Source organism: Pseudochaenichthys georgianus, chromosome 21, assembly GCF_902827115.2.
Source record: "Pseudochaenichthys georgianus chromosome 21, fPseGeo1.2, whole genome shotgun sequence".
Lineage (NCBI taxonomy): Eukaryota > Metazoa > Chordata > Actinopteri > Perciformes > Channichthyidae > Pseudochaenichthys > Pseudochaenichthys georgianus.
In genome coordinates this window covers 28,184,439-28,200,904 of record NC_047523.1, presented here as the reverse complement: position 1 = coordinate 28,200,904, position 16,466 = coordinate 28,184,439, and the positions used below count along the sequence as shown (strand labels likewise).

The 16,466-nt window shown below is 43.1% G+C and overlaps 1 protein-coding gene across 4 annotated transcripts in view; it reads right to left on the bottom strand.

Moving 5' to 3' along the window:
- Positions 1-7,061: 7,061 nt before the first annotated feature.
- Positions 7,062-16,466, bottom strand: part of adam23b (ADAM metallopeptidase domain 23b) — a 29,971-nt gene continuing 20,566 nt past the window's right edge. The window contains exons 22-26 of one of the 4 annotated variants that reach the window (XM_034109840.2): positions 13,800-13,919; positions 13,461-13,629; positions 12,201-12,312; positions 10,780-10,870; positions 7,062-8,857 (exon numbers count right to left, since the gene is read on the bottom strand). In XM_034109840.2, coding sequence (XP_033965731.1) covers positions 8,812-8,857; positions 10,780-10,870; positions 12,201-12,312; positions 13,461-13,629; positions 13,800-13,919 — 538 coding nt within the window. In that variant the 3' untranslated portion in view covers positions 7,062-8,811. Of the gene's footprint in view, positions 8,858-10,779; positions 10,871-11,646; positions 12,054-12,200; positions 12,313-13,460; positions 13,630-13,799; positions 13,920-16,466 lie in introns of those variants that run through there. The other 3 variants (XR_004554290.2, XM_034109842.2, XM_034109841.2) reach the window with 3 other exon arrangements.

The window sequence follows — 16,466 nt, the reverse complement described above, 5'->3', positions numbered from 1 at the left end:
TATTATGTATTTAATCCAAGTCAGCTATAGGACAGTGACCTGTCAAGTTATCTATTTAACATTTGTATAGGTGTATCTCTGTATTAATGTCATTGTCTGATGAGGAGCTTGTCAGTAACATCACTTGTGGTATTGGTGTTGTAAGATACCAATATCAACAGTAAGTGCAAGATGTACAACTTGCTGCCATGATACATTCATTTATTACACTTAAAATAGACAAACATAATAAGAATTGTACATCATTACATAACTACATTTATTTTCTATGGGACATCATAGCAAAAACAAAACATCAAATACAGTCCAAATATATGATCACCATTTTGAATGTGTGTGTGTAAGGTGTGTTAAACTGCAGGTAACCATAGAGACTTTTTAAAAACAATTCATTTTCTTAGGGCTGTGATATGAAGTGATCAATAATTTCAAGGTATCTTAAAGCTGGGGTAAACTGTGCATTTCTTCCTGATTTAGGCAAAACGTCCATAATAATCTTTTAGCAAATCCTTTTAGCTTATTGTAATTCAAATGAAATCTAGTGACAGTGGACAAACTCCGGTCATTTCAGAGAGAGGCCGTTCCAAATAATTCAGACTTGGTGCACACCCTTTTTTTTAAAAGTCTGATTGAGAATGTCCTGCAGAAAGGTTACTTTTCCAGCATTGGCAACAACTGCCGCTGTAAAGCCTCCTAAAAACAGGAAGATACTCATCAAAGAAAGGTCTGTTCGCGGCAGAGGGAGGTTAAACTGTTATTTAAATCTTCTCTCTAACTCTGAAACTTTAGAGGCAAAGGTCAAAGGTCAGAGGTCTGGATTTTTGTCAGATTATTTGGTTCACCAGAAACTGAACGATTAGTATTGATTTCTTGCAAATGGCTTCAACAATAAACTGCCTGCCAGATCTTTAACAATTGGGTTAAGGCCTCCATCTTGTCAATTGTATTTGTGGATTCCCACTAATAAATGATGTCTATGAAAAATGCTGTTGAGAGAAACATGTACCGTAAAGGGAAGAAGAAAATATGTATAAACCCTGAAATAATATGAATTATTTGTGGTAGTTTGGGTTTGATTTGGATTTGCTCTTCAGGGTCTTGATGTGTCTTCCTGGTCTCCATCTGAAACTGAGCCACCCCCCAGAGATCGCTCCTGAGCTGTTGAATCTAAGGAACTCTGTAAATGACACACACACACACACACACACACACACACACACACACACACACACACACACACACACACACACACACACACACACACACACACACACACACACACACACACACACACACACACACACACACACACACACACACACACACACACACACACACACACACACACACACACACGAAGGTTGGTGACGTATTTTGTATGTTAAGTCATGAAAAAAAGGAGTAATTATACAGAGCGGCACATTTAATTCAATTATTGGATCTTATCTTTGATGTATAGGATTCATATATTTAAATGAATGCCCCACAAAGGGTCAATAAAGTTAGTCCATAGTTTTACATCATGATTCATTGTTTATTATATTTATATTTCTTATCTGACCATGTAAAGTAACTTATATCTTTAATCAGTTTAATAGTGAATTCTTCAATATGCAGAATTACATGTTTAAGTAAATAAATGAATGCATTATTGTGTAAAATCACTTCGACCTTTTAACTGGCAAATGTGGGGCTAATTGTAACTTTATTTACTTATACTTGGCTGTATATACTGCTAAATGGCCTAATCCATAATGATACAACATCATTTTATAGTTGAATAATATTTGATATTAATAATCTGAATCAGCATCCTAACATTTCACATAAATGAAGTGCAAGTGAGTGACATACAATGAAAATAGTCAAGTCAAATAAAAGGAGGCTACCTTAAAATGATACGTAAATACAGCAGTAAATGTATTTAGTTCTGTATTAGGAAGAACAAGAACAACAAGAACAAGAACAAGAACAAGAAAAAGACAGACAACACTGAAATAAGTTGAGACAAATTCCCACGAAGAGGTTCATGGACTTACTGTCAGAGATGAGGGAGTGTAAAGCGGGGATGTGCCTCCTCCCCAGGCCGTGGCTCCTGGACAGCACGCAGTCCAGGTAAAGGTCCCAGAAGACCCGGGCCAGGTCCCAGAACAGCGCCGTGTGTTTGCCGTTTTCTGACGACCTGAGGGCCAGCATCATGTCCCAGAAGCTGGGCACCGTGTCAGCGATCCTCGGGGAGCGCATCTCCAGCAGCAGAGCCGAGGAGGAGTCCCAGCACTGCGGGTCGGAGCGGGGGGCCACCAGGGGGTCTCCGTGCTCCGGCCTGTGGCCCTGCAGCGGCGGCACACAGGCACACATGCAGCCCAGCACGAACACTGTGGCCGCAGGTATGTTCAGGAGCACCGGGACCATCTGCAGGAAAGCAGCTGTTACTATTATCAGTAAAGCTTACAAACAATATTGATTACGCAAAATCCTCAGTTAAGCTGTTTTAGTAGCTCACTAACACACACATTTATATCAAAATAATGTTTTTTTTCAAGTTAAAACCCCATGTTATACTATTCTTATTGCATTCTTTTTTTTTAAAGGCGCCAAAATGGCCTAGCAATTTTAATTCAAAACTATTAATTCACCCTAAAAATCCGTTCAAAATGCAGATTTGTCCTGTAATTAACCAGAGCATTTAAGGGATACCAATCTAATGTAAACCAGAAAACTTAATATATGATCTAATAAGAAGAAAAAGTTTAAATAAATCGCAGTAATGAAATAAAATGTACTTACCACCAAAGCTGGGCCGACTAACAAGACCATAGCGTTGTTTGGAGTTTGGTACATATCTGTTGGTTCTTAGTTGACGTCAGTGCCTCCCTCCTTTGCGAGCTGTGTATGTTGGCTTCTTCTTGTCTACTACCTGCTGTTAAATATGCTTTATTTGCAGCCCATGTTTTACTTATTGATCATGTTTAAGCAAGCATCTTATGTTCTTTACTTTTCAAAATACATATTTGAAGCCTTATGTTGTTGCTGCATACTGTGGGAATATATTTTAGTTTTTTGTGAGAATAATTCCATTTTGTTATCTTTGACATAACGCTACATTATAAAGTTATGTTATACAGCATCTTTCATCACACTTTATTGACTTTTCTATTTGTGTAGTTACATGTGTTACATGTAAGTGATTAGGATTCTGCCTGACAAGAGAAGTTGTATTTTACATTTAGCTTAAGCTCATTTTGATGCATCAGAGACAGCTATGACATTTCATAGGTCCATTTCATTAAAGGATAGGTTAGGATTTTATTATTTTTATACATATTATGTTCTGAAAATAGTTAAAAATCACATTTCCTTAGGTCTCTAGAATATTATAAAAGTCAAATAAGAAATCTAAAACCCAAAGATATTTGATGAACTAATGTAAGACAAGGAATATCAGCTATGTGTGACATTAGTTAAATTAGAGTATGCAAACGTTGGATTTCTTTGATTAAAACTGTCTCACAGCACTTATTGGTTATAAGGATTAATTTGACTTATTTATTTTCTTAATTTTATTGTTGCAGCTTATGTGACCGTATGTAAATTGAGCATGAGAAATGGTTGCAAAATCATACCTCCTGCCCATATTTGTACCGTGACGAGGTCTGACGCTATTCAACAGATGAAAGACTTGTTTGTTTGTGGCTCAAATAATGACAACTATTTTATTTCTGTGACCATGTCCACATTCAGGGCTTCAAGGTAGTATGGTATATTGTGCTTGATGTATGACCAGAATGCAAGTTAAAAAGATAAAAAGCCAGGCAGGAAACATAATCAATCCGACCTCAGACACTTGGGTGGTTCCGCTTTCTGACAAAACAAGCCCCACTGTTCCAGAGTAGTGCACGAGGTACGTTTCTATGCTTTTACTGAAATGTCACATACATATCTGATTTTAAATGCAATTATTTTCACAGTAAGAGGCCAACACTAAATGCATTGGCAAGGTTCTTTATTACTCATTCATTCTTCTGATGATGCATAGAAGCAGACTTTACAACAATTTCCGCTGCAACGCCTAAATTATAACATTTAAATGAATACCAGTTCTATATTCATATTGCAAAACAAATTGTTGTGTTAGGATGCTTCTAGAGTGGAGGAGAGACTGAAAGGTACAAATTATTATTATTATGAGATGAGAAATAATTGTCTAGTGAGCATGTCATCTGACGGAATAACATTTCTAAGACGGTAGATTTTTTTGTAACGCACAGATCATGCTGGTCATACAGCTCAGTGATGAATCAAGGGCATTGTATCCCATGGGGTCCACTTCATTAGCGTTAATATCTGCTTTAAAGTTTTTGTATACACAATCCTATACTCAGCTTTTTTATAAAATAAAACCTATATTTTAAAGGGAGTTTTTAAATGTGTGATGATAACCATAGATGCTAATCCAAGCATTATATGGAACACAATCTACACCAAAGGCCTCCGGTTTGTTCATTGCTGTCGGTCAGCAACATGTTTCAAATGTAACCAGGCCATTAAATAGCCGTTATCAGTTGTTACTACCTCTCCAATGCTTTAGAAAGAGCAAACTGCACACATCGGTAGGCAAGAAGGTAAATATGGTGCAGCAGTTGCTCCGTCTGTAGAGACTAAGATGGGAACCGAAGGGTTGCCGGTTCAATTCCCTGTTGGACCCTAAATAGGTAGGCAGGACTGTTAGCTGGGGAGGCGGCAGTCCACTTGCTGGGTACTGCAGAGGTGTCCTCTTCATCAGTGCATCATGTCTATAGGTCCTGTCTGCAGATCATTCCTTTGCCATGTTAGGAAAAAATAAAAGTACTGCATTGCAGTTGTATGCCTCAGCCAAGCTGCAGTTTACAGCTCTGTCAGTCCAAAATGTCATCACTTTAATAATTATATCATTTAAGACATGTGTGTAAGAATTGTTGTGTCATGGGAAAAAACATATATTGTGCAGTCACATTGACCTTTGACCCAAAATATAGTCACTAAAGTGCAACACAGTTAAAAATGTGCACACCGGAAGCCCAGAAATATTTCCCATAGACGTATCGTCTTCAGGATTCTATATTTTATTGTTTAACACACTAATTAATTTAATTAACCCTCTACACAGCATACTGTTGCCCTTAGGCAACAAACCACTTTTTTCAACCTCACACTGGCCCTCTAAATATATATTTTTTTTAAATATATACACAATGTCACCTGACATGCTGGTGTCCAATAAAATGAGAGAATTATATGGGTGTGGCATTTTGTCTGGGGGTGGAGCAGTCCTTTCTGCAAGCAAAGCTGCAGGGGACTCAGGGCCACCACTTGGTAAGATACATTTCACTTTTTTTCATTAGAAATGTACACAACTTAAAATAAAACATACATGCATGCATGTGCATGAATACGTAAAGAAGTGTATTTGATTGTTTAAAGACTTACGTATTTATTAATTAGCTAAAACTATGTTTTTTTGTTCGTTGCCTCAGGGCAACACTGTGCCACTTGACCACTTTTTTCCAGGCAATATCATACAAGTGTGCTCAGCTGTAAAATGATAAACCTAATCAATGTTTTTACATCTACTGATATTTACAGGAAGTGGACACCAAAACATGTTATGGGCAGAAGGGACACGATCAGGCTGTTGGGGCTATTCCGTCTGACAATGAGGACAGTGAATGTCAAGATAGGGTTAGGCACATAGACACACACACACAACACACACACACACACACACACACACACACACACACACACACACACACACACACACACACACACACACACACACACACACACACACACACACACACACACACACACACACACATAGACAAACACAAACAGACACACACACACACACACACACACACACACACACACACACACACACACACACACACACACACACACACACACACACACACACACACACACACACACACACACACACACACACACACACAGAGAGAGAGATACATACAAACACACACACACACACACACACACACACACACACACACACACACACACACACACACACACACAACACACAAACACTACACACAGATATACACACACAAACACACAGACACACACACACACACACACACATCACACACACACACACACACACACACACACACACACACACCACACACACAACACACACACGCACATACACACAGATATACACACACAAACACACACACACACACACACACACACACACACACACACACACACACACACACACACACACACACACACACACACACACACACACACACACACACACACACACACACACAGAGACATACAAACACACACAGACACACACACAAACACATACATTACACACACAGACATACAAACACATACACAAAGACAGCCCTGAGGCAACAAACCAACCCCTGGTTGAGGGGTGAGGGGGGGGGGTCACATTTTATAATTGATATAATATCAGGGACCCCTAAGCTCCTAAAACACATGGTGAAACATTTTTTTCCTCCCAAAATAAAAAGTCATGCCATAGAGCAGTGCTTCTCAAAGTGTGGTCCGCGGACCACTGGTGGTCCGTGAGCGCCCCCTAGTGGTCCGTGAGTATATTGGTAACATTTCACATTTGAAATAAATACATTTAAGTTTTCCGCACTCTCGCGGGAATATCTTCGCAATGGAACGAGCTTAAGTTTCACTTTCTATTGCATGATAAAGCCCAGGGCAACACCTTCGTCACACATGTTGCCACTTGTTTGTACCATTTTAAGGCGATTTATAATCTGTAGAAAAACTATGTGTTTTGGGATATTTGTGGAGTTAGGTGGTCCGTGAGGTTTTTTTTATTGGTTAAGTGGTCCTTGGTATGAAAAAGTTTGAGAAACACTGCCATAGAGCACGTTAATTATATCAGCTTCACTGTGTACCTGTCTTGAATTTTTTGTCACATCAAGTCTTACATCTTTTTTAATAAAGGAGATTAAATCAGTTCAGTCAGTGATGATTTTTCAAGGAAAAACACAGAGACGCTCAGATAAAATTTGTCATTAGTTTATTCATTGGTCGAACTGTACATGATGCAGTGAGAGGGGGGCGCCATATGATGAGTAACATGGAGGATTACATCGATGCCAGTGCTATGGCAGCACCTGGAACACACCAACTATCAGCTGGACTGGAAATAATAGCCCTGCACAAGGAAACTGTTCAGGCCTCATTATGTACAGGAACCATACAGTGTGTTTGTGTACGTGTGTGTGCATGTGTGAGATAAAAAATATCAGACAAGATGAAAAACACACAAAAATGATTTTCAGTTCCACAAATGTAAAAGGGTGCTCTCTCGCTTTTTCATTGGAAATATCAATTCATTCCTTGTTTTCTGTTTGTCCATTCATAGTTTGAGTACGTGGAAGCAAAGTGAAACGAGACGAGGGAGTGGCCGAATACAAAAGATTAGCTGATTAGCAGAAGGTTTTTTTGTAATTCCATGTTCTACATTGATATCATTATTACCCATACATTTGTGCAATATCTCTCTTTGCATAGTAAATAAAAGTTAAATGTTTATGTCGTTGACATGCACCTATCTTTTGTAGCATATTTTTCTTGCTGATTTTTGGGGACTCCCATATAGATTTATAAGCCCACTATAGTGATTGCATGCAGCGTTAGCAGTAGAGCTGACCTTGATTCTACTAAGAGTTTATGAGAGCAAAAGGTTAAGCCAGTATAGTGGGTGTTGATGAGGACTGTTACGTGAGACCTGGCTGGACAGACTTCATGCCTCAGCAGTAGGAGAGGCACCACTGGCTGCAGACAGAGGGGAAAGTGCTCTGTGTGCAACAACATCCATATGTTCAGGTGATTGGTTCTTTGGCTTTTGTGTCGCGGGTTGAAGATACTTCCGGGGAGGGGGGGGATTTTTTGTGATGTTAATCTGACATCAGTCCGAATCCCTCTAGAACTGACATGCTTCTCCTCGACCACCACGGCTGCTCTGTCCGCTGAATATGAACTCTGTCAGAAGGAGGCTGTGTGTGCAGCGTGCGTCAATAATGTTGGCCAATTTTATTTTAATAACATTGCCAAAAACACCCGCTATACAACATGCTAAGATAAAAAACAAAAGCAATTGATGTCTTGGTAAAATATGCTGTTAATTCCAAACCTGAACTCCTTATCTGTACAATTCTGCGTGTGTATTCACTTTGTGGTCTGCACTTCCCTTATGGGTCCTCACATGCAGCCTCCTTAACCTTTACAGCACCTAAAACGTGAGCTATAAGTCTTCAACTGCTTTCCACTGGGTTTGGCTTTAACAAGGCCATCTCCTGCATTAGATAATTCCGTTTTTTTTTCTCTTTGTATGTTTTTTTGCGGTATATTTGTAGCTTTTGTAGCCATGCAGAGCCCTGCAGAGAGGGCCCTTCATTCCAGGGGGCCAGCAAGCAGCACGCTTTTTGTGCGGATAATCATGCCAGGTGAGAGAGTGGTGTGGATTCCGCCTGAACGCCTGTGCACTGGCACTAAAGGATGGAAGAGGAGCTCTGTCACTCTAGAGATCAGGGGGGGGGGGGGTTGTGGGTTTGTTACATGAGTGAGATGAGTTGAAAAGGCTGCATTTCTAACGTCACTACGATGGAATTTGTTAAAATGTCCACTATGTATTTTTCAAGTAAATCTAATGCCAAAGATCAGCAGCAATAAGTGCAGTCCAGCTGTCAGGTAGCCAACTTAGGATGCCTTGGAAGAATCCGTCTGATATTGCCATCTCTCCTCGGGTTAAATGGCTGAGGCGTTGGGGTCGTATCGACGTTTCTTCACATTTCTTTCGTGGAGACAAGAAACAGGAGTCAGTATTTGATATAATCACATCTGTAACACAGCTAGTGCAACCTGGACAAGCAAGCACACTCATCTCTTCAGATTAGTAGACACATGAGTAAAATGCCACAAACAGTTATTTATCTATTAGTATATTAAAGAGCTGAAAAATAAACATAATCTTTGATGACTTCACAAAATACTGAAGACAATGATGTGAGGAAAGGCTGGACCATGTTGAGCTGGGTGGGCTTTGACTGCAACAAGGCAGTCTGAGGGTTTTATATTCACAAACCTTTACATCCCAATTGATAATATTTGACGATAAACAAATATTAAATTAATTCAGGATCCATTCAGGATCCATTCCCCTCTGAGTATTATTGTTAGGATTTGTGACACTGAGCTTTGGATAGAAGTCACTTCAATGACACTGAGGAAAGCACTTTATCTGTGGACCTAATGGACACTTTCAAATGAGCTAATAAATCATTTTGAAGGTTTATGAACATAAATCTCCTCTGTTGCCCTCTTGCAGACAACTGCTGACCAGCTTGTGCGTGCAACATCAGTTTACAAGATGAAGAAGTGTAGGAGACATGTCTCATTACCAGTTTTGATGGGAAAGACATAGTTCCACTCAAAACATAACCATCTGGGAGGAAAGAGCTAACATAAACTATATATAAACTCTATATAAAGGAGGGAAAGAGGAGACAACCACAGAAACAACAACCACAGCAGCAGCAGCAGCAGCAGCAGCAGCAGCAGCAGCAGCAGCAACAATATCTACTACCACAACAGTGGGACGACAAGGAAGACGACAATAGGAGTGATGCATAACCTCCCCGTACTGTGGCTTGTTGTGGGGCTTCTATCACTCTCATGCACCTGTTCCAATAGTAGGCCAGTTGAAGGTGGCACTATTGCTGTGCGTGGTTCATGCAGTGCAATGCGCCGTGTCTGTACCAGGTCTGTGAAGCAGGCAGCAATGGCAGCTGGTGTGGGCGGGGTCCGAGAGTCCTGCTCTGTTCTAGGGTGGAGCCTGGCCATCTTAGGTGGGTGCGGCCAGCCATGGCACAAAGGCTGCGGCCAACAAAAAGGGTCCTGGCCTCTGTCACTGTGTCGCTCTCACACTTCCATTTTAAGTCTCAACCTCAAACAATAACGGACTGAGAAAAAGATCATGGAGGTGATGAGAGCACGACAACCATGGACCAGATCATCACCTATGGGTCTGGCTCAGCCTTTGTGCAATGAACTGACCTCCTCCAAATAAACAAGTCAACATGCAAAAAAAATGATTCTTATGCTGTTCACTTTCTTTCTTTCTTTGTGTTTTTGGTGAAAACCATGATGCTTGGCTACTTGGCATGCTTTGGTGGCTGCAGGATTGTATTTCTCAGTTATTTCTTAGTCCTATTTAGATTAAAATGTGTAACACCCCTGTTGCTCAAGACAGCAGGCTAATCAGCGGTAGATTATCATTTATCAACCTATTGTACTAGCAAGTACATTTCCTTGCTATGCAGGGAAGAGTTAGAGGCCTATCTTTGGATTTCAGAGGGGAATTTTTACTTATTAATACAAGCATACACAAGTTTTCAAAAATAAATATTTAGCTATGAGTATTCTTTCCCCTCTTTCATGAAGACTGAACATGCACGTCAAGCTTTGAGCTCTGCCCGTCCAATCAGTTTGAGGTTCTACTACAGATGGACAGACGACCCCCACATGGAGCCCAGTGTCTAAAGGAGAAATCACCCTTTACACATCCTTAAGTTGAGCAGTTCAAATGCATGTTAAGCGTGTGTTTGTGTGTCCACCCTGGAGTCCGTATTCTGTAGCAGGAGCTCAAACCCTGGTGTCTAGAAGCAGCAGGGATGCTAGAGTTACAGCAGGAGAGGCATACGGCGTGTTGCTTACTTAAAGCCCCATCCAGTCCCCCCCAGCACTATGGCAGCCACAAGGATGGCTCCGGCGATGGAGCCTATTATTAGATTGGTGGCACTAGGACCTGTAAAAGGTTATGGGGAAAAAGACATGAGTTTCTATACTCACTAACTGTATAAATAACATGGAACTACACAATGAGGATTTCACATGGAACAGAAAACATAACCATAAGTACTGTTACAGTAAAATGACACTAGTTTTGCATGCCCCCTTCAGTGTGTATTATGAAGTTTATAAAGTAGAGGCCCTGGGATTTTTTTTTAACATGTATCTGGTGTCAGTTGAAGTAGTGATTATCAGTGTTTGTTAGTCTGTTAAGGTTGTGCAGAAGACTAGACCATGGGTGTCCATCACTATAAAGGTTGAATCAAACAGGTTATATGTATATGTGGTATGAGCAGGAACACATTCTTTTTAGGGGTCCCAGTCACCACACAGCCTACCACTGACTGACAAGCCAGGTCACTAACTGGACACTTCTCAGGACTGTTTTCTGTCTAAATGCCCCACATGCCCCAGAAAGGAGAGGATCACAGGAGCAACCACATAACGACTAAGAATTAGAGAAGGAAAAAAGGGACAATAAGAAGAAGAGGGAGGATGGAGAAAGAGGAGGAGGAGGAGGAGGAGGAGGAGGAGGAGGAGGAGGAGGAGGAGGAGGAGGAATCCATCAATCAATCACACGACACTGAAAACATCCAATCACATGACAATTATATGGTCATCACCAACACACAAGAAAACACAAAGCCACCGGGACGCACACACGGGCTCAGGCCGGCTCACGAGACCGCCCGCACACTGAGGCACCACTATGAGAGGAAGAGCTGTGAAAGGGTTAAAAATGCTTACTCTATTCCCCACCCTGTGCCTCCAAAAATCACCCCCAGGGCCAGAATGGTCCCTGCTACTGCCCCTATCAGCCTGTTAGTGGCCACGCTCACTGTGTGGAGGGAAAAGGAGCATTATTACCACGCTGTCAAAAACAAACAGCAGGCTTCTGCTTCAGAGTCATGGATGAAGAGACAGGCTTCCCGCTGTGACGCTTACCGCTGTGACGCTTACCGCCCCCCCGATCGTCCCCCTGATGTCAAAGTATCAGGTGTACAGCTGGACTGTGTGTTCATTTCATCTTCTAAAACTAAACAAATGTTAACGCTGCTTTTATTTTCTCCTTCCGTCGCCATTTTACATGGAGTCTTTACGACCCCAGTACACCTGTGAAACTGCGCGCTGACTCAGATCTAACATAGTGACAGAGAATGAAATTGCAGTAATGCAGAACAATGTATACAGTGTATTAGTCAGCGTGCTAGGATAAATCAGTGCACATAAACATGAGTGTTATTCATTCTATCGGACGGCAGAGGTTGAAAAAGTTTGAAACCGACCCTTGGGTCCTTCGTCCTGAATGGCCTCAGGCTCTTTAGGCGGGTCAGGCATGCTACAGTCTGTCCCCGCCCAGGTGGTGTCGCAGGTGCATGTAGCTTCATTGTTGCACACCTGCACAAATCAGACAGAAATAGATGAGGTGACGCGAGGAACAGAAAACAGGAAAAGAGCTGTAAATAAAAGTGCTGACACACTGGGAGACTTTCTGGAAATCATCTCCATTGTTTATCCACAGTTAACAGGCTCCTACAAGGAGTGCTGCAGGAATGAGACAACATCTGTAAAATATTGAATAATGAAAAGTTAGATAAAAAAAGTGTATTGTTAATATCATTGTACATTATTGAAGAAGTGTGACAATGCCAGGGTGCTTGTATTGTGCATGATGGACAGTTACATTATTAAGCGAGCTGAGTTTGCATTATGCTGATGTCTGAAGGAAGGAATGTCCATAATTTATTGTACAGCCGAGTTAAAGGTACAATGAGCACAATTTGTCTGTTGTGGTTTGTGAGCACATAATTCAAAGATGGACCATCCCTCCCGGCTCAATAAGGTAATGTTGCTCTCCGGCAGCTGAAAGCCAACCGCAGATTCTATGTTAAGGATCAAGCTTTGACCATCACAATATTTACGTTTTTCTTTGGAGACTATTTCCAAGGCTACCTCTTGAAGGTGTGCTTACAATCAAAATAAATACAAAATAAGACTTGGTTTCGCCTCAGCCGTTGTATGCCAAACAATCAGTCCTGTTGTTGTATGTCTGACTACAATTTTTTATCACCTTTTTCTTATTAGACTTTAGTGTGAAATTATCATAAGTAGCATATTAATTCCTAAATTATGGCAACAAAATACATTTTAAAGTTACAGTGAGCTTGACCAGCAAAATCTAATAAATTCATCATTAAGTCCGATTGACGTTTCTGAAGAAAATCCCACTACACGTTCGCAAGATGTTGCGTTCATGCGACGTGCGGACGTACAAACTGAAAACAAAATGCCTCAAGGCGGAAAATCCAGGAAGAGGGCAGGGTCTCTGGACTACACTTCTACTGGGTCACACATCAGGACTGAATAGGATGTTTTTGTATGAGTCTGTACATAGTTTTTGTTTTATGAAATGCTACTCACTGTGACTTTAAATGATGTCTTGGTTTTCGTTACTTTGCTTATGTATATACCATTACACACACAAGTAAATGTCTTGTTAGTGTGTTAACCCATTGGCAATACTGTGAGTGTACAGCATGACTCACCCCATGGGCAGAGCACACCTGTCCATTAGGTCCAGTTGGGCAGGTGCTCATGTTGAGAGACTGGATGGGTAGACACTTGCGGTCAAGGCACATCATGGACGGCCCACAGGGAGAACCATCCTCCACGTAGCCTAAATCTGTCTCATCATCCAAAAGGACATGGCCACCACTGTGAGGAGAGGTTGGAGGGAGGGAAAGGGAGAGCAAAATAAGGAAAATAGGGAAAGGGGGCAGAGAGAGAAGGAGAGAAAACTCATACATGGAAGATTATACCAAAAGTGGCAACGGGATGAGAGTAAACAGTCTCAAAGGGGCTTATTATATAGTACTCGTGTTTACCTGCAGTCTACCAGTCTGCCTTGATGGTTGAAGGAGGCTGGGGTGATTTCTCCTTTCATAATGCCGATGCGTGGGTTGCGGCCAATGTTGGAACAGAGAAGGTAACCGCAGAACACATCGCTGAAAAACACCACAGAGAGAAGTCTGTACAGAATCCTATTGTCCATTTTATATACATTTTGAGGTCCTAACACTCGACACGATTGAGTTCAATCATGATTGCTTTCGTTACTACCATAAAGGAAGTTATGTTTGTTTGTCTCTTTGGAAAAATGTCAAAACTGCTGGCCAGATTTTCATGGAATGTAGTAGAAGGGCGTGGACAAAGGAAAAAACCCATCACATCAGAGTGTATATCTGAATCACGGGGTTGAGACAAAGGAATGTTCTGTGACTGTACCCTACCCATTTATTTAGTTTTAATTAGTTAGTAGTACTGTGATGCCCCTGTGGGTCCATCAGTAGAGAGGGTGTGGCTGTTCTATTTCGTCCCTACTGGCCGCCAGAGGCGGTGCTTTAGCACTGGATATGTCCATTGCGCGCATGCGCAGCTCGAGTACCAATAACAACAAAGTCACCTGTGACCCACGTGACACCGGCTACATCAGCCGGTGTCGACAGAGGATCTGTTCCTTTTCATCTTCTCGCTGCGCGAGAGTACCTTGGCTACATTTTTTGTAGCCTACAGCGTTCGTTCGTTCGGAACATTTGTCAAGGATTCTCTGCAAACAGCTGGCTGCGTGTAGCTTCGCGACTCATCCAGTCGGGGCCGCGGGATTACCTCCAGGAGCTGCGGCTGGCTGCGCAGAGACTTCGTTCGGACAGGTTGGTGTCGGCTTGGTTGGCGACGGCAGTGTTTCTACTCCCTCTCCCAGCCTAGTTGTCCTGATTTCTGTCTGTTTGCTGAGTCTTTTGGTGACGGAGGTGTTTTCGCTCCCTCTCCCAGGAGTATTGCTGTGCTTTTGTACTGTTTTGGCCGCGGCGCTGGGCCAAACTTCATTAGCATTGAGCTAAGCCTCATTAGCATTGAGCTAAACTTCATTAGCATTGAGCTAAACTTCATTGGCATTGAGCTGTACTGGCTAGTTAGCAGTAGCGGCTGCAGCCACTCGGCTGACGCCGGGTTAAGCACCGGAGTTTCCCGTGCCGTTCTTTTTCTTTAGCTACAGCTGGCATTCGCCTTTGATTTAACGCTAAAGTTGCCGTGTTTATCCCGTTAAACAGGTAGCTGGTGAAGGCTGTGTTCCCACACCCGCTCCCGGTTACGCTGCATCTGGCGTTCGTCTTCAGTTTAACCAGTGAAGGCAGTGTTTGCGCCCCCGCTCCTGGTAGGCGCTAAACGGCCTGGTTTTTTCCGTTAAGCAGGTAGCTGGTGAAGGCTGTGTTCCCGCACCCGCTCCCGGTTACGCTGCGTCTGGCATTCGTCTGTAAATTAACCAGTGAAGGCAGTGTTCTCGCCCCCGCTCCTGGTAGACGCTAAACTGCCTTGTGTTTTCTGTGTTCTCAGCTACTGGGCTGCCTGTATTTCCGACCCCTGGGTGGTTTCCACACTAACCCAGGGCTACGAGTTGCAGTTCCGACGCCGGCCCCTAGCCTTCGGCCGGGTCAGAATGACAGTTGTCAAGGACCCGGCGAAGGCCTTAGCGCTAGCCCAAGAGTTGTCCGTCCTCTTGGCCAAAGGCGCAATCGAGCCAGTGGACCCCCTGCGTCAGGGCGGGGGGTTCTACTCGGCGTACTTTCTTGTGAGCAAGAAAGTTGGCGGATTCCGTCCAGTTCTGGACCTCAGAGGAATCAACAGATTCCTGAGGGTACTACCCTTCCATATGCTAACCACAGCAGACACCCTTCGTGTTGTCACACAGGGGGAGTGGTTCACAACTGGACACCCGCTCCCGGTTACGCTGCATCTGGCGTTCGTCTTCAGTTTAACCAGTGAAGGCAGTGTTTGCGCCCCCGCTCCTGGTAGGCGCTAAACGGCCTGGTTTTTTCCGTTAAGCAGGTAGCTGGTGAAGGCTGTGTTCCCGCACCCGCTCCCGGTTACGCTGCGTCTGGCATTCGTCTGTAAATTAACCAGTGAAGGCAGTGTTCTCGCCCCCGCTCCTGGTAGACGCTAAACTGCCTTGTGTTTTCTGTTAAGCAGGTAGCTGGTGAAGGCTGTGTTCCCGCACCCGCTCCCGGTTACGCTGCATCTGGCATTTGTCTGTAAATTAACCAGTGAAGGCAGTGTTCTCGCCCCCGCTCCTGGTAGACGCTAAACTGCCTTGTGTTTTCTGTTTAGCAGGTAGCTGGTGAAGGCTGTGTTCCCGCACCCGCTCCCGGTTACGCTGCATCAGGCATTCGTCTGTAAATTAACGAGTGAAGGCAGTGTTCTCGTCCCCGCTCCTGGTAGACGCTAACTGCCTTGTGTTTTGGTTTAAGCAGGTAGCTGGTGAAGGCTGTGTTCCCGCACCCGCTCCCGGTTACGCTGCATCTGGCACTCGCCTCGAGCTCAGCCAGTGAAGGGCAGGTAGCTGGTGAAGGCTGTGTTCCCGCACCCGCTCCCGGCTTCTCTGCATCTGGCTACCTACAGAATGGCTCATTCATGTAGCCTCGGCCTCGAGCATCTAAGGGAAGCTCTCACAGTAGGGGCCTGCATGAACTGTAGCTGCATGCCCCGGGCACTCAGAG